This window comes from Plecotus auritus (genome assembly GCF_963455305.1).
Source record: "Plecotus auritus genome assembly, chromosome: 15".
Lineage (NCBI taxonomy): Eukaryota > Metazoa > Chordata > Mammalia > Chiroptera > Vespertilionidae > Plecotus > Plecotus auritus.
The window spans coordinates 6110726-6129331 of NC_137781.1; the positions used below are offsets into that span (position 1 = coordinate 6110726).

Consider the following 18606-nt stretch of genomic DNA (forward strand, 5'->3'; position numbering starts at 1 on the left):
TGACCAGGCCAGCAGAGGAGGGAAGTTTGGGGGGACCAGGCCTGCAGGGGAGGGCAGTTAGGGGTGACGGGGCCTGCAGGGGAGGGCAGTTAGGGGCGACCAGACTGGCAGGGGAGGGCAGTTAGGGGCAATCGGGCCGGCCGGGGAGCAGTTAGGCATCCATCAGGCTGGCAGTGGAGTGGTTAGGGGGTGATCAGGCTGGCAGGCAGAAGCGGTTAGGGCAGTGGTCGGCAAACTCATTAGTCAATAGAGCCAAATAACAACAGTACAAAGATTGAAATTTCTTTGGAGAGCCGAAAACCGACTTCTGCACATGGGCCACAAAGTTTCAATCGCACTGTATTTGCGCGCCTGCACATGGCATTTTGTGGAAGAGCCACACTCAAGGGGCCAAAGAGCTGCATGTGGCTCACGAGCCGTGGTTTTCTGACCGCTGGGTTAGGGGCAATTAGGAAGAGGCAGGCAAGCGGTTGGGAGGCAGCAGTCCTGGATTGTGAGAGGGATGTCAGACTGCCCGTTTAAACAGGCAGTCGGACATCCCTCAAGGGGTCCCAGATTGGAGTTTGGAGAGGGTGCAGGCTGGGCTGAGGGACACCCCCCCCCCCTCCGCACGAATTTCGTGCAATGGACCTCTAATATTTAAAAATAATAAAATAAAAATCGGGACAATGTCCTTGGGTGAGGATTAACCAAAAAAAAAAAAAAAAAAAAAAAAAGGAAAGAAACAGGACAGTTCCCCTTGGACTTGCCCAAGGCAGTGGAGTCCCAGGCCCCACTGACACCCAGTGTCCCGGAAGCACAGGAGCTTCAGAGCTGGACCATCCCGCCCCACCTTGCACAGTGCCAGCCGTCCGTCAGCCACGAGAAATGCAGCTCAGGCGCGTGCAGGACCGTCTGCGAGGGACAAATACATCCCAGAGGGAACCCGGAAGGAAGCCTGGGCCCCTTATCGAGGTAGATCTTCCGGGCCAGTTAATCTCCCAGACCTTGCAGTTAGCGGGGTCACCTTTAATTTACAGCCAGAGGGCTGGGGTAATTGGCCTGACCGGGGTCATTGATCTTAAAGGGATATGCTCGCCCCAGTGCTTTCATCCATCTTCTGTAATTGGAAAAGGAGGAATTCCTAAACGCCCTATCGCCTCCCTTATCTTTAAGCTCAGAATAGGATGGAGTTAGGGCTCACAGGAACCAGCTTGTACAGGAACGGCGTTTACACACGGAATCGGAGGGGACAGGAAGGCACTTTGGCGAGGAGTAAGTCTGGGATTTGCCTGTGTGCTGTCTGCTCCGGTTACAAACCTATCCATGTCTGTTTCTAGGCCTACCTATCCATGTCTGTATGTACATACTTCTATATCTGAGTTTGTCTGTATGACTACACGTCTGTATCTCCGTCTGTATGTTTATGTCTCTGTATCTTTGTATCTCTGTCTCTGTCTGTATCTCTGTGTCTGTATCTCCCTCTGTCTTTGTACCTCCGTTTCTGTCTCTGTCTGTATCTCTCTGTCTCTCTCTCTTTCTCTGTGTGTCTCTGTGTCTCTGTCTTCATATGTGTATATCTATTCTATGTGTATATCTATTCTACACCTACATCTACATGTACACCTATATCTATATGTCTAATCCCCTATATCTATATCTACATATAGTTTCTAAAGGAAAAAATTAGTGATATTGTCTGTCATGTACTATTTTCTGTCCCAAATTCCATAAAAAAGGTATTGTTGTACATCATACAATCCAATCATCGGAGGTGTCGGATTAGAAATAAGGCAAGGGACTTTGCCACTCGAAAGAAAAGAACGAGAGAAGTGTGATGGTTTAAGGGGACTCATTTCTTTCGGAAGGTTTTGGCTGCATTAATGTGTACCCTCCATTCGCTCTTCTAGACTAGGCAACATTTTTTAAAAATACCTTTTTATTGATGCTTATTAGTTCCTGATTGGTCCTTTCAAAAGTATTTTGCCTTAGCGACATCCTTGGGATTGGTTGATACACCTTGTTGCCATGTGATTGGTTATCTGCAAGCTGCCTGTCTTAGCAACAGCCATCCATTTTTAAGTTTGTTCCTTCTCCGCCCAGCTAGGTTGTGCTAGGAACTGCCCAGCTGGGTTTTCGTTTTTTTTTATTTGTTTTTAATATATTTTTACTGAATTTTTAGAGAGGAAGGGAGAGGGGGAGAGAGAAACATCAATGAGAGAGAATCATGGATCAGCCTTCTGCACGCCCCCTACTGGGGATCGATCCTGCAACCCGGGCATGTGCCCCGACCAGGAATTGAACTATGACCTCCTGGTTCATAGTCGATGCTCCACCCCTGAGCCATGCTGGCCGGGGGGTTTTGGGGTTTTATTCCCGCCCCTGGTGGTCCCAATCTCTGACCACCCAGCTTCCCTCTGCCTCCTCACTGTGCCATGTAAGCCTGCGTCCTAGTCGGCTCCTTCCCCTCCCCCTTGAAATACGGGGAGGAGGAGAACAGACAGAGTTTGCAGACGGGTGCTAGTTTGCCTCCAGACATAAAATCGATACAGATGGGAAACAGCAGGCGGAAGCCGGCACTTACCTTTTACAAGGCCAGTGACTGACTTACAGGGCACCAGCCTCAGAGTTGCGTTTGTTGACAAGGTTGTTCCTCGAGATCTTGGCAGTTTATATAGGAAACGTGGTGACCTCGGTCGGCAGATTCTGGCGGAACCTCCCACCGAACAGCTGGGAAAGCCGGCTGACAGGGCGAGGGCACCAGGGGAAAGCCCAGGTTCCCGCAGCCCGTGTGCAAATCACGCTCAGCACTCTCAGGGAGCCCACTGCTACGAAGGAGCAGAGGTCCTGGTCCCTGGTCGCGCCCCCCCCCCCCCCATCACCGCCAGTGGCAGGGAGGGAGGGAAGGGCTGTGGGGCTGGAGGTGGAGTAGGGGCTGGGACTGAGCTGTGGCAGAGCTACAGCCACAGGCGGGCAGAAAGGAGGGGCACGAAGGAAGGGCTGCCTTCACCGGTCATGGAGGGCGGGGACGCAAACCTCAGATGCCCCTGTGGGCGGTGTGTGGGAATCGTGTGTGTGTGTGTGTGTGTGTGTGTGTGTGTGTGTGTGTAACCTGATCACACACACACACCTTCAATGACTTTGACAGATTTCCTGAAGGGGCCGTATGGGGGAAAACCCAGCCCGCATGTAATCCTTCGGTATAGCTCTCATGGCAGGGGCTAGGATGGCTTCCTTACACGCAGCGTTGAATAAAATCTCCGAACACTCCCAGGGACCATCTGAAAAGGGAGAGAACAGGCGAGCGAGCGAGACCAAAAAGCCGTCCTGACAGGTTGCTGGCAATTCCGCTGGTGGTTCTTTCAACAACCCTTCACATCCTCACCGTGTGTGCGTGCATGTGTGTGTGTGTGTGTGTGTGTGTGTGTGTGTGTGTGTGTGTGTGGTTCATGCCACCTGGTGTGAGGCTTCGGCACTAGCGCTCAGGGCTGTAGACTTGCTGTTTAAAACCTCGGTGGTGCCGGCCCGGGGTGGCGCAGTGGTTGAGCTTCGACCTGTGAAGCTCCCAGTTGGATTCCCAGTCAGAGCACGTGTCCGGGTTGTGGGCACGATCCCCAGTAGGGAGCGCTCAACCTCTGAGCCACATGGGCCCGGCTCTGGTTATATTTCAAAGGGTTTGCTGGGAGTGGGTGTGGTGTGAGAGACAGACCGCAAAGGCCTGAGCCTGAAGATGGAAACACAGGACATGGGGTCGGAGGGAAGAGCAGGAATTGGGCTCCGGACACAGGTTCAAGTTCTGCGTTAGTCACCCATGTGCGGATAGCACGTAGGGATCAGAACATCGGGGGGCGGTCCAGGCTGAGATCGGGGTCTAGCGGCTGCCCGCAGAGACAGGACCGAAAGACTGGGGTTAGATGATGTCACCGCAGGGCGATTCAGTATAAAAGCCTCCAGTGCTGAGACCTGGGAGAAAGGAGGTGCTGATGCCCCCCTAAACCCCCGCAGGAGGCTGGGACTGGGACCAGCCAGGCGCCCTGGTGACCTAGAGAAGGAAGGTTTCCAGGTTCGATCTGGGGGTGTTTTCTGCTTGCTCTTTAACTCTCTCTCTCCTGCATTTGGTTGGGCAGACGACTAGGTGAGCCTGTAACGCACAGTGACTGGTGTTTAACAAACTGAGGGCTCTATGTTCATCCCGGTCTCTTAAAAAAACAAAAACCCTAGGGAAAGCAGATCCTTCCAAAAATAACGTGGGGGTGGCCCAAGTCTTCGGCAGAACTATTGGGGAACTGGCATCATTTCTCCTAGGGGAGCACACAGTTATGTTCTGGCAGGTCATTTTGTTGGAGGATTAGGGGTCCCCCCACCCCCAAGACCCAAGTCTGGTGAAGAAGGGTTGTCACCCCAGCCTTTGCTGTACTTGGTTATCGGCAAACTAGGGACATCAGTGAGGAAGACGGGTCCGTGTCCTCCTCCATGCCCTTCAATGGCATTTTTCTCTCTGCTTCAGAAGTCACGTGTGGTCACTAGTTTCATATTCATGGGACACGCAGGTAAAACAGCGCTGATCTTCCTTTTATTGCATGTAAAAGTTTTGCATCATTTTCTCATTTTTTATTGGCATTTCATTTCACCACTGGAGCCTGAAAACGTTATAAACCTCTCAGGATGGCCCTTAAGTCGCTCCCCAAATGAGAGCCTCCTGGGATTGCAGAAGGCGGGGCAAGGGACGGCCTGGGAGCGCGCAGTGTAAACGTGAACGGTCACTTCTCACTCGCTGTGTGTGTCGTACCCTCTCCCACTGCTAAGGAGAAACAGGGCGGGGACCCAGACTGGGTTTAAGGTGCCTTTCTGTGACGGTGGGGGGTTATTTCATCTGCGCCTCATTTCCTCCCTCAGTGAACCGGGGGTTTTAACAGGGACTCTGGACTGGGAGAGCATGGGTTCTCACCAGATTTAACCTAGAAAAATGGCGCCTCATTTCTTTGTTGCATTTGGACGTAATGCGTGATGCCGGGACGCACTGGTTTCTGTAATGACGGAACTAACTCCTGTGACGTAAGCACGCCTCCGTGTGGGGTGCCCACCCCCGCCTGCCAGGCCTCGGGCAGCTCTGAGGCCTCCCCTTGCTCCTCTCTGCTGCTGGCACCTGTCCCAGCACCTTGGGAGGTCGGGACCTTTCATTCCGAAGGTTCCCTCCGTCACAACAGGATCCGAGTCCCATGTCTGTGTTGAGTAGAAGGTCTTCTGACACCATAGCATTTGTGACAGAGCAGCTTCGTGGGCACCCTCCCTCCTCTGCCTGCCTGCCCCCCCGTACCCCCATCTCCACTTGAGGATGAAACACACGCCCCATTGTACTCATTGGGTCACCAAACCCTGGAAATTGAACCAAGAGGCATTCATCATGTGGTTGCTGTGAATAACACAAATGTTTATTGAACTTGTGGGGGGCGGGGGGAAATCATACATAAGGACACAAGGCTCCCCGTGTGTTCCACCAGCATCCCCATCCATCCCGGCACAAAGGGCTCCAGGAGACACACACAGGGAGGAGGCCATTCAGTCCCTGGTCCGGCATTGGCTCCTGGGGGTTGTGGTGACTGTGCTGAAGCAGGTGATGTCAGTAACTCGGCTCTGCTGGGCCCGCCTCTCACTGTGTCACTCAGCCTTCCACAACCAATCACAGGGCCCTTCTCCCCAACAACACTGTGAGGCTGCCCCTGGTGCCCCATCACCTGCACTCACCTTGTGATGACTCAGCACCTACTGGGCACCAGGCAGTGTGGCAGGGGTTCTTGGGGGGAGGAGGGGTGCTGGCAGTGGATGGAGTGTGGGGGTATAGGCACGCAGGCAATGGACCAAAGGAAACAGAACCTAAATCACATTCTCCAAACTAGTGGCCTTGGGGATACTGACCTTAAACTAGGTAAGAACAAGGCCCTAGTCTCAGTGCCACAACCTGGGATCCCACACCCTCCTTTCCACTCCCTCCTGCATGCAGACCCTAAGCCTCGGAGCAAATAAATGACAGCCCCAATGACAGCACTAACCACTCTCTTCCCAATGAATCAATAAAGTAAAAAAAGATTCAGGTGCACACGCCCCTATGACTGGCAGCACGCTGCAGGTAGGTGTCCCCAGCCAGTCCCACGCCGGACACCTGGAGGCCCTGACCTGACAGGACAGCACAGTGAGTCCCAGCACATCCTGCACACACACACCTCTCTCTCTCCCTTTCCCCCTCCCTCCCCCCTCATTTTTCTCCCAATTGTTCCTGCTATTCCATTATCCTCACACACTGTTCTCTCTCTCCCACTGATCTCCCTTTCTCCTCTCTCTTCAAACCCTCTCCTCCCCCTCTGACCATCTTCCTCAGCTCCCTCTCTCCTATGCCACACACCTCCCTCTACTGTTCCTCTGTCCCTCACAAACCACCCTCTCTTCTCGCCCACTCCCCTCCCTCCTCATCTCCCCCCTCCCTCTAATCACTCTCACACCCCCTTTCTCCCATCCCTCCCTCTTCACCCAAACAACTCTCTCTCTCCTCCACCTCAGATCGATCAGTCCTCTTAGTCTTTTGCTGCTCTCTCTCTCTGACCTCACTCACTCTATCTCCCCTCCACTGCTGACCACCCTCTCTCTAATCTCTCCCTACATTCTCTTCCACTGACATCGCTCTCTCTGACCACCCTCTCTCTTCCCTGTCCCTCTCTCCTCTCTTTCTGACTGCCCTCTCCAACTCCTCTATTTCTCTCCTCTCCCTCTCCTATACCTCCTCATTTCTCTTTCCTCTTCTCCTCTACCGCTCTGTTCTAAACTGACCATCTTCTCACCTATCTCTGACTTCCCGCTCAGCCTTGATCTCTACCTCCCTCCCTCCTCTCTATCTCAGAGTCTCTCTCTCCTATTCCTGATCACCAATTCTCTCCTATATCTAATCTTCCTCCCTCCCGCTCTCTGCTCTCTACACTTCCTCTGAACTCCCTGTCTCCTCTATTGCTGACCTCTCTCGCTCTTCTTCTCCTCTACCTCTTTGTCCTCTGCTCTGACCTCCCTCTCCTCCATCTCTCACCTCCCTCTTTAATCTCTGACTTCTCTCTTCTCTCCTGTATCTCTGACCTCCCCCCTCATCTATTTCTCTCATCTTCCTCCAACCCCCACACTTCTCTGTATCTCTACTTTCTTGGAATGCCGTCTCTCTCCTTTTCCTCAGACCTCACGCTCTCTCTTCTACCTCCTCTCTCTCTAATCCTCCTCCCCCTCTTCTTCTCCTCTACCTCTCTGTCGTCCTCTACTCTGACAACCCACTCATCTACTCTCTCTCCTCTACCACTGATCTCCCTTCCTCTTCCCTATCTTTCTCTCCCTGATCTATAACATAACTCTCCTCTCTCTCCCCCTTCTCTCCTTTTCCTCTGACCCCCCTCTAATCTTCCTCCACCCCCTTTCTGATCTGTCTCTCTCTCCACTTTCTGTGAACTCCCTCTCTGTCTCCTCTATTGAGAAGCACACACTCGCTGTCTTCTGTTCCCCTACCTCACCTCTCTCCCCTATCTCCTCTGGCTCTGACCTCCGTCTCTTCTTCTCCTCCATCTCTGACTCTGACCTTCCTTCTTTGCCTCTAACCTCCCTCTCCTCTCTAACCTAACTCTTGTTTCTTTTCTCAACTCTCCTCTTCCTCTGACCCCTCTCTCTCCTCTTTCTCTCCTTGATCTGACTTCCCTCTCTCCATCACTCCTCTTCATCTTACCTCCCACTCCTCTCTCTCCCACTCTCCCTTCTCTTTCTGTCCCTCTTTATCGCCTTCCTCTGACCTCTCTGTCTCTCCTCTCCCTCCCTTTCTACTTTCTCACCTTTTCCTCTGACCTTCCTCTCTATCCTCTATTCCTGCTCACCTTCTCTCCCCTATCTCCAATCTTCCTCCCTCCCCACTCTGATCTGTCTCTGTCACCACTTTCTGTGAACTCCCGCTCTGTCTCCTCTATTGCTGACCACCCTCTCTCTCATCTCTGACCTCTTTTCCTCTCACTCCCCTACCTCTGCCTTTGCATGAGCACTCTCGCCTCTAGAGTCTCCTCTAACTCTAATCTCCGTATCCTATACTTTATCTCTGACCTCACCCGCTCTCTCTCCATTTCTCTCTCCTTGATCTCTACCTCCCCCTTCTCTTCGTATCTTCTACCTCTCTGTCTTCTACTGTGACCTCGCTCTTCTCTGTCTCTGTCTGACCTCTGTCTCGCTCCTCCCTCTCCTGTATCTCTTCCCCGTCTCTCCTCCACCTCCTCATTTCTCTCTCCTCTTTTTCTGACAACCCTCTCACTCCTCTCTAACCCTCCGCCCCCTCTTCTCTATCTCTGACCTCCATCTGTCTTATTTCTCTCTAACCTCCCTGTCCTCTTCCCCCGACTTCTCTCCTCTCCTCCACTTTCTCTGAACTCCGTTCTCCTCTATTGCTGACCACCCTCTCTCTTCTTATCCCCTACCTCCTCTACCTCTGACCTTCCTTTCTCTCTCTTCTATCTTCTATCTGTAACCTCCATCTCTCTCAACTCTCCTCTCTCTCTCTCCCCTTGATCTCTGACCTCCCTATCTCTGACGTCCCTCTCCCATTCCTCTCCCCTCTTATCTCTCTCTCCTCTTTCTCTCTATGACCTCACTCGCACTCTCCTCTGCTTCTCATCTCTCACTCTCGCATCTTCCACTAACATCTCTCTCTCGCCTCTTCCTCTGACCTCGCTCTTCTCCCAATTGTTCCTCCCTGCTATTCCATTATCCTCACACTCTGAACACCCTGTCCCCACTCCATCTCTCTCTCCCACTGATCTCCTTTTCTCCCCTCTCTCTTCAAACCCTCAGCTCCCTCTCATATGCCACACACCGCCCTCTACTGTTCCTCTGTCCCTCCCTCTCCCCCCATCCTCTCCCTTTCTCCTCTACATCTCATCCCTCCTGCCTCTCACCTCCTCCAACGTGCCTCTCTTCTCCCCGACACCCCTCCCTCTCTCCTCTCCCACTCACCTCTCTTTTCCCCATCCCTCCCTCTTCACCCAAACAACATTCTCCCCTCCACCTCTGATCAATCAGTCCTCTCTTAGTCTCTCCCTGCACTCACTCTACTCTATCTCCCCTCCTGTTCCACTGACCTCCACCTCTTCATCTGACCTGCCTCTCCTCTATTGATGAGCACACCCTCTCTCTTCTTCTCCCCTACCTCTCTGTCCTCTCTCTCTCCCCATCTCCTCTGCCTCTGACCTCCCTCTCTTCTTCTCTAACATTCCTTGCTCTGCTCTCCCTTTCTGTCTCCTCTATCTCTGACTCTGACATTTCTCTCTTCTTTTCCTCTGACCTCCCTCTCCTCTATTTTTCTTTCCTCTATATTTGACCTCCGTCACTCTTCTCTCTCTCCAACCCAGTGGTCGGCAAACTCATTAGTCAACAGAGCCAAATATCAACAGGACAACGATTGAAATTCCTTTGGAGAGCCAAATTTTTTAAACTTAAACTACTTCTAACGCTACTTCTAACGCCACTTCTTCAGAATAGACTCGCCCAGGCCGTGGTATTTTGTGGAAGAGCCACACTCAAGGGGCCAAAGAGGCGCATGTGGCTCGTGAGCCTCAGTTTGCCAACCGCGGCTCTAACCTCTTGCTTCTTTCTCAACTCTCTTTCCTTGATCTCTGACTTCCCTCTTCTCTCTCCATCACTCCTCATCTTACCTCCCACTCACCCATCTCTTTCTCTCTGATCTCCCTCTTTTCTTCCTCCCATCTGTCTCTCTACTCTGCCTCTGACCTCTCCCTCTCTCCTCTACTTCTCCCTCCCCCTCTCTCCTCTCTCTGTCTTCTACTCTGACCTCCCTCTCCTCTACCTGCTCATCTCTATCTCTGACCTCTGTCTCTCTTCTCTCTCTCATCTTCCTCCAACCCTGGCTCTTCTATCTCTTTCTCCTCCCTGTCTCTCTTCCACCTTCTCGTTTCTCCTCTATTCCTGACAACCCTCACTCCTCTCTCTCGCCTCTATCTCTAACCTCCCTGTCCTCTTCCCCTGACTTCTCTCCTCCACTTTCTCTGAACTCCGTCTCCTCTATTGCTGACCACCCTCTCTCTCCCCTATCTCCTCCATCTCTCTCCTCCCTCTTCTCTACCCTCATTCTCCCTCTCTCTCCCATCAGTGTCCTCTTCCTCCCTCGCCTCTAGTTCCTCTCCCCTCTCTCTCTCTGACCTCCACTCTGTTCTCTCTCCTCTATATCACTGACCTCACTCTCTCTCACCTCAGCCCTCTCTCTGACCACATTCCCTCTCCCTCTCTCTCTAAACCTAACCTCCCTACCCTCTCTACTTCTTGCCACCTCTCAACTTTTCCTCTGACCTCCCTCTATCTTTCCTCTCTCTCTGACTTCCACTCTCTTCACCCACTCCTCCCCATCTGACCTCCATCTTCCTCAGCTCCCTCTCTCCTTGTGCCTGTCTCCCCCCATCCTCTCCCTTTCTCCTCTAACGTGCCTCTCTCCTCCCCTCTCCAATCTCACACCCCCTTTCTCCCATTCCTCCCTCTTCACCCAAACAACTCTCTTTCCTCCACCTCTGATCAATCAGTCCTTAGTCTTTTGCTGCTCTCTCTCTCTGACCTCACTCACTCAATCTCCCCTCCTGTTCCACTGACCTCTCTTTCTCTCTCTCTCTCCCCCGTCTCTGGCCTTGTTCTTCTCTGTCCTCTGACTTCCCTATCCCGCATCTTCCACTGACATCTCTCTCTCACCTCTGTCTCTTCTCTCTTTCACCTTCCTCCAACCCCCACTCTTCTCTGTATCTCTCTACTTTCTCAGAACTCTCTCTCTCCTTTTCCTCAAACCTCTCTGTCTCTCCTCTACCTCCTTATTTCTCTCTCCAATCCTCCTCCCCCTTCCCTGTCTCTCCACTTTCTCTGAACTCCCTCTCTGTCTCCTCTATTGATGACCACCCCCTCTATCTCCTCTGCAATGATCCCTCTTCTCTCCTCTTACCTCGACCTCTGACCCCCCTCTCTCATGTCTATTCTTAATCACCTTCTTTCTCCTCTACCTCTCACTTCTCTGTCTGATCTCCTTCTCTCTATCCTAGTCATCTTACCTCCCTCTCCTCTCTCTGTCTGACTCCATCTCTCTCCTTGAACTAACCTCCCTCCGTCTCTCTCAACTATCCCCTTCCCTGACCTGCCTCCCTCCCTCTTCTCTCCATCTCTTTCTTTGATCTCCAACCTTCCTCTCTCCTCTATCTCTTACCAGCCCCCCTCTATTTCCAACTCTCACCCCCCTCTTTCTCTGACCTCCCTCTCCCCTCTCCCCTCTCTCTGCACTCCACTCTCTCCTCTCTTTGACCTCTGTCTCTCCTCTCTCTAACCCTCCCTTTCCTCTTCTCTTTCTCCTCCATCTCTGACCCTGACCACTCTCCCTCCTTTTCCTCTGACCTTCCTCTCATCTACTCTCTCTCTACCCTAGCCATCTTACCTCCCTCTCACCTCTTCCACTCACCCCTCTCCTTGTGTCCCTCTCTCTCACCTTCCTCTGATCTCCCTCTCCTTGACCCACCTCTCCTCTATCCCTGACTTCCATCTCTCTACTCTCTCTCTCCTTGATCTCTGACCTCCCTCTTCTCTTTCTCTGCCTGGCTTTTCTCTCTGAACTCAGTCTCTTCTCTCCCTCGCTCTCTCCATCTCTTGCCCCTCTCTCTCTGACCTCCCTTTTTCTTCTCTATTACTCTCACCACTCTCGCTCCCTCTCCTTTATCTCTCTCCCCACTTTCTCGGAACTCATCTCTCTCCTCTATTAGTGACAACCCTCTTTCTCTTCTTCCCCTTTACCTCTCTGTCCTTTACTCTGACCACCCTCTCACATATTTCTCTCTCTACATAGCTCTTCTCTCTCTCTCGCCCCCCACCTTCATACTGTCTGTCCTAGCTCTCCACTAATTCTCTCTCCTCTATGACTTTTCTTTCTATAGCCTCTATTTCTGAACTTCCTCTTCTTAATCTGACCTCCTCCCTCTTCTCTGACTCTCCTCCGTCTCCTCTATCTAATCTTCCTCTCCCTGATCTCTCTCAGAACTTCCTCTATTGCTCACCTCCCTCTCCTATTTCCTCTCCCTTTTCTGTTCATCTCACCTATATCTCCTCTATTTCTTTCCTCTGTATTTGACCTCCGTCTCTCTCCTTGACCTCTAACCTCCCTCTCCTCTCTCCATCACTCCTCCATCTCTTTCTGTCCCTCTTTATTGCCTTTCTTTCTCTGTCTCCCATCTCCCTCTCTCTCTGATCTCCCTCTTCTGTTTCTATCTCCTTGACTTCACTTCCCTCTATCTCTCATCTCTCTCCTTGATCTCTGACCTCCTTCTCTCCTCTCCCATCTGTCCTGTTCCTCTCCCCTCCATATCTCCTCTCCCACTGATCTCCCTTTCTCCTCTCTCTTCAAACCCTCTCCTCCCCCTCTGACCTCCATCTTCCTCAGCTGCCTCTCTCCCCATCATCCTCTCTTTCTCCTCTACATCTCATCCCTCCTCTCCCTCCTCATCTCCCCTCTCTCTCTAATCTCACACCCCCTTTCTCCCATCCCTTCCTCTTCACCCAAACAACTCTCTCTCCTCCACCTCTGATCAATCAGTCCTCTTAGTCTTTTGCTGCTCTCTCTGACCTCACTCACTCTACTCTATCTCCCCTCCTGTTCCACTGACCTCCCCATCTCTTCTCTCCTCATTCTCTGACGTCTCTTTCTCTCTCCCCCCTCTGTCTCTGGCCTTGTTCTTCTCTCTCTGTCCTCTGACTTCCCTATCCCGCATCTTCCACTGACATCTCTCTCTCACCTCTGTCTCTTCTCTCTTTCATCTTCCTCCAACCCCCACTCTTCTCTGTCTCTCTTTCTCAGAACTACTCTCTCCTTCTCCTCAAACCTCTCTCTCTTCGCTACCTCATTTCTCTTTCCAATCCTCCTCCCCCCCTTCCCTGTCTCTCCACTTTCTCTGAACTCCCTCTCTGTCTCCTCTATTGATGACCTCCCTTTCTATCTCCTCTGCAATGATCCCTCTCCTCTGCAATGATCCCTCTTCTCTCCTTCTCCTCTGACCTAACTCTCTCATGTCTATTCTTAATCACCTTCTCTCTATCTCTAATCTTCCTCTCCACTTTCTCTGAACTCCTTCTCTGTCTCCTCTACCTCTCACTTCTCTGTCTGATCTCCTTCTCTCTATCCTAGTCATATTACCTCCCTCTCCTCTATTTATCTGTCCTCCCTTTCCTATTCCACTGACACCGCTCCTCTATCTCTGACTCCATCTCTCTCCTTGAACTAACCTCCCTCCGTCTCTCTCAACTATCCCCTCAACTATCCCCTTCCCTGACCTGCCTCCCTCCCTCTTGTCTTTCTGTCCTTGATCTGACCTCCCGCTCTCTCACCTCCCTCTCCATCTCTTTCTTTGATCTCCAACCTTCCTCTCTCCTCTTCCGCAGACCTCGCTCACTTACTCTCCTCTCTTTGACCTCTGTCTCTCCTATCTCTAACCCTCCCTTTCCTCTTCTCTTTCTCCTCCATCTCTGACCCTGACCACTCTCCCTCCTTTTCCTCTGACCTTCCTCTCATCTACTCTCTCTCTACCCTAGCCATCTTACCTCCCTCTCACCTCTTCCACTCACCCCTCTCCTTGACCCACCTCTCCTCTATCCCTGACTTCCATCTCTCTAAACTCAGTCTCTTCTCTCCCTCACCCCCCTCTGCCACTGACCCCCCTCGCTCTCTCCATCTCTTGCCCCTCTCTCTCTGACCTCCCTTTTTCTTCTCTCCTATTACTCTGACCTCCCTAGCTCCCTCTCCTTTATCTCTCTCCCCACTTTCTCGGAACTCATCTCTATCCTCTATTAGTGACCACCCTCTCACATATTTCTCTCTCTACATAGCTCTTCTCTCTCTCTTGCCCCCCCACCTTCATACTGTCTCTGTCCTAGCTCTCCACTAATTCTCTCTCCTCTATGACTTTTCTTTCTAATCTGACCTCCTTCTCTCTCTCTTCTCCCACTGACCTCCCTCTCCTCTACCTCTATTTCTCTCTCTCCCCACTCTGCTCTCCCTCTCCTGTGCCTCTTACCTGACTCTCCTCAGTCTCCTCTATCTAATCTTCCTCTCCCTGATCTCTCTCAGAACTTCCTCTATTGCTCACCTCCCTCTCCTTTCTCCTATCCCTCTCTAACCACCTCTCTCTTTTCTGTTCATCTCACCTCTATCTCCTCTATTTCTTCCTCTGTATTTGACCTCTAACCTCCATCTCTCTCTCTGTCCCTCTTTATTGCCTTTCTTTCTCTGTCTCCCATCTCCCTCTCTCTCTGATCTCCCTCTTCTGTTTCTCTCACCTTGACTTCGCTTCCCTCTATCTCTCACCTCCCTCCCTATCCTCTGTCTCTGACCCCACCTCTCTCCTACTCCTCTCCCCAATTCCGCTGGTGGTTCTTTCAACAACCCTTCATGTCCTTAACTCTTCTGTATCTCTCTCGCTGCTTGATCTCTAGCCTTTCTCTCCTCTTGCACAGACCTCTCTCCTCTATTGCTGACCAACCCCTCTCTCTTCTTCTTCCCCTTTACCTCTCTGTCCTCTCTCTCTCCCCTCTCCCTCCCTCGGCTCTAGTTCCTCTCCCACTGATCTCCCTTTCTCCTCTCTCTTCAAACCCTCTCCTCCCCCTCTGACCTCCATCTTCCTCAGCTGCCTCTCTCCCCCCTCATCCTCTTTCTCCTCTACATCTCATCCCTCCTGCCTCTCACCTCCCCCACACCCCTCCCTCTCTCCTCTCCCTCCTCATCTCCCCTCTCTCTCTAATCTCACATCCCTCCCTCTCCTCCACCTCTGATCAATCAGTCCTCTTAGTCTTTTGCTGCTCTCTCTGACCTCACTCACTCTACTCTATCTCCCCTCCTGTTCCACTGACCTCCCCATCTCTTCTCTTTCTCTGAAAGCCTTCTCTCTAATCTATCTCTACTTCCTCTTCATTTGACCTCCCTCTGTTCTCTCTCTAACCTCCACTCTCTTCTCTATATTTCTCTTTCTGCTTCTCCTTGATCTATAACATCCCTCTTTCTCCTCTATCTCTGACCTCACTCTCTAGCTCTCCTCTGCCACTCTCTCCCTCCCCTGTCTCAGGCCTTTTTCTTCTCTCTCTGTCCTCTACCTCTGACTTCCTATCTCGCATCTTCCACTGACATCTCTCTCTGACCTTCCTCTGACCTCCCACTACTATCTCCTTCTCCTTGATCTCTAACCTCTCTCTCTCTCTTATACCTCATTTCTTTCTTCTAAACTCTGACCATCCTATCACCTATCTCTGACTTCCCTCTCCTCTATCTCTCCCTCCCTCCAACCTACCTCTCTCTCCTATTCCTGATCACCAATTCTATTTCTATTCTTCCTCCTTCCCGTTCTCTTCTCTGTATCTCTCTCTGCTTTCTCAGAATTCTCCCTCTCTTACCTCTCATGCTCCTTTTCCTCAGACCTCCCTGTCTCTCCTCTACCTACCTATTTCTCTCACTCCTCTCTCTCTAACCTCCCTGTCCTCTTCCCCTGACCTCTCTCTCTCTCTCAACTCCCTGTCCACTCATCTACTTCTCTATCACTGATCTCTAACATAACTCTCTCCTCTGACCTCCCCCTCTCTTCTACCTCCCTCTCCTCCCACTCTCCATCATTCCTCTTCATCTTACCTCCCACTCCTCTATCTCTGGCCTCCATATAGCTCTTTCTCACCTTGATCTCTGATTTCCCTCTCCCCCAACCTCTATCTCTGAACTAGTCTCTCCTCTCTCTCCTTGATCTCTGACCTCCCTCACTATCCTCTATCTCGGACCCCCACCTCTCTCCTACTCCTCTCCTCTAACCCTGTTCTCTCTTGCTCCCTCTTTCCTCTACTTCTACTCTCCTCTATCTCTGACCTCCTTAACTATCCTGCATCTCTCTGCTTGATCTCTAACCTACCTCTTTTCTTCTGACCTCCCTCTCATGTCTATTCTTAATCACCTTCTCTCTCCTATCTCTCTAATCTTCCCCCCTCTCTGATCTGTTTCTCTCTTTCTTTCTGATCTCCTATTCCACTGACATCTCTCCTCTATCTCTGACCTCCCTCTCTCTCAACTCTCTATCCCCTTCCCTGACCCGCCTCTCTTTCCTTCCTCTCTCTCCTCTTCTGCAGACCTCTCACTTACTATCTCTTACCAGCCTTGCGCTCTCCTATTCCTCTGACCTCCCTCTCCTCTACTGCTCAATCCTTGATCTCTAACCTAACTCTCTCACCCATCACTCCTCTATTTCTGTATCTTCTCTTGGAACTCCCCCTTTCCTCTGTCTCTACCCTCACTCATCTCCTCTTCCACACACCTCTCTCCCCTCCTTGATCTCTACCCTCTCTGTGTCTCTTCTACTGACCTCTCTCTCCTCTTCCTCTGACCTCTGTCTCCTCTTCCACGCCCACCTCTCCTCTATCCCTGACTTTTCTCTATCTCTGAACCCAGTCTCTCTTCTCTCTCTAACCTCCCTCACTCCCCACTTGCTCTCTCCATCTCTTGCCCCTCTCTCTCTGTTCTGTGACCTTCCAGCTCCCTCTCCTCTTCCTCTGACATATGTCCCTCTTCTGTACCTCTCTCCTCTATTATGCTCACCTTCTCTCTAACCTTCCTCCCTCCCCCTCTCTCCTCTCTCTGATGTGTCGGGGAGAGGAGAGTGCCCTGGTGTGTGCTGTGTTGTCACAGGTCTCTGTAGAGATCACAGAAGTTTCCTACCTGAGCTGCTGGCGGTGTTTCTTGCAGGACCTGGAGCGGCTCCTCCTCCGAGGTTGTGACCATCTGGGATCGGCCCCTGAAAGGAAGCGTCTTCGGCGACCGAGTCCTCTGCCCCTTGGATTTGCTGAGGCTGCCGTGAGCCCAGCCCCGTGTTAGCAATGAGGCCCCGAAGTAATGTAACTGGAATTGAGAGCTCTTACCTGAGATCCCTGCTCACGGTGGAGAGAGGAGGAAAGGGCGGACAAGTAGATACTGCCCTCTGCCTGGGACGCTTGTGTGTGGGACCCGAACATTCGCCGGAGATCGCCGGCCGATTCCTCTCCCGTGACTGTGGCACTTACACGGATGGCGTGGCCGGGCCGGGCCAGACTCCAAGGGGTCGCCCGGATGAGGAAGGCCCTGGATGACGTGAGGTGTCACAGGGCGCCCCGCTCCAGGTCACAGTCTGCGATGCCCTGCAATGGGAGAAGCCCCGTAAATGAACTGCTCCCTTGTGGGGCTACCACTCGTCCACCCGGGCGGTGGCTCTTGGCCTGCTGAAATAAAGTGTGTGCTGACCGACGCCGTGGGTGTGAGATTTAACAGGAAGGTACATCCAGCCTCTTACCCCGAGTATTGGGGGGGGGGGAGGGGGGACCCTTGCAAAAGTGTCCTGGCCAGCTTCCTTCCCTCTGGCTACGTTGGCAGGGTCTGCATTACCCAGGTCACCCTGCAGTCGGGGCGGATGTCACTAATGCTGGATGAAACGGAGTTCTAAGCTGCTGCATTAACAATGACTCAAAGTCAAAGCACAGGATCACGGTGACAAAGCCCCTGGGGGCAGATGTGTCAGAGATAGGAGAGAGGGGAGAGATACAGGACAGATATGGGAGAAGAAGAGGGGGACATGAGGGGAGGGGAAGAGGACAGGGAGGTGAGAGAGAAGGGGGGAGGGGGTTATCAGGAATAGAGGAGGTAGATACAGTCACACATCACCTGCTCACCTGTGCGCCCTGGGGACAAACACCCAGCACCTTCCCCCTCGGCTCTCCCCCTCAAGGCCTGACATGTCAGATCTGCCCCCAGAAATCTGTGGGCGTCCTCGGAAGCCTCGAGGATTGTCGCCCGGATGCTGGCTGTGCATTCACTGCGTCCTGTGAATAGAGACCACAGGACCTGAGGCCCGGGGGGTGAAGTGTGCTTCCCCTCCACGTTGGAAGGCGGTTCCTGGAACAGGCAGGGAAGGGGAGAGTGAAAACGTTCCCATAGAAGGTGGGAACCTACAGGCACCTCCGGGGAGGAGATGGCTATAACGGACACCAAAAGAAAGAAAGATTTCCGTTTGTTTTACAAACTGGAGGGGCATCCATCTTCCCAGGGACCTGAGAGAGAAATGGACCCAATTAGTTGCAGCAAAAAGAGAGAAGGAGGCATAGACACATTCGTTGTTTCCTTTCTCAAATCCACAGCTTGACAATCTGTTTTTCCTAAGGGCTCTGGGGAGGCAATTAGCATAACTCAGGGCTGGGGCCCTTCCCACAGGCAGGGCCCACCCAGCATCGAGGTCACCTGGGTCTCCCCATCAGGTTCAAGTCCTACTGGATACACGGGAGCCTCTTTGCCATCCCAGGGGCTCCACAAAGCCCCCGTGAGCTAATAAATGTGGGGAACGCGAGCCGAGGGGCTTTCTCCTGGACAAGTGGCTTAGCGTGAACACCCCGTGTTGATACGTATGGGGAAGACGGAGCACTTTGTAAAGCAACATTCCCATGACGATGGCCGCATTTACCCATCCATCCACCCACACAGATATTTCATATGTAAATATATTAAATGAACATATACAATATATGTACATATATGTGCTA

General features: G+C 52.1%; 1 protein-coding gene across 2 annotated transcripts in view; it reads left to right on the forward strand.

Annotated features, from left to right (window-relative positions):
- Positions 1-17321, forward strand: part of NTRK3 (neurotrophic receptor tyrosine kinase 3) — a 398804-nt gene extending 381483 nt beyond the window's left edge. Inside the window, exon 19 of one of the 2 annotated variants that reach the window (XM_080651645.1) lies at positions 16787-17321. In XM_080651645.1, coding sequence (XP_080507771.1) covers positions 16787-16818 — 32 coding nt within the window. In that variant the 3' untranslated portion in view covers positions 16819-17321. The remainder of the gene's footprint in view (positions 1-16786) is intronic. The other variant, XM_080651644.1, reaches the window with a different exon arrangement.
- The last annotated feature ends 1285 nt before the right edge of the window (positions 17322-18606 follow it).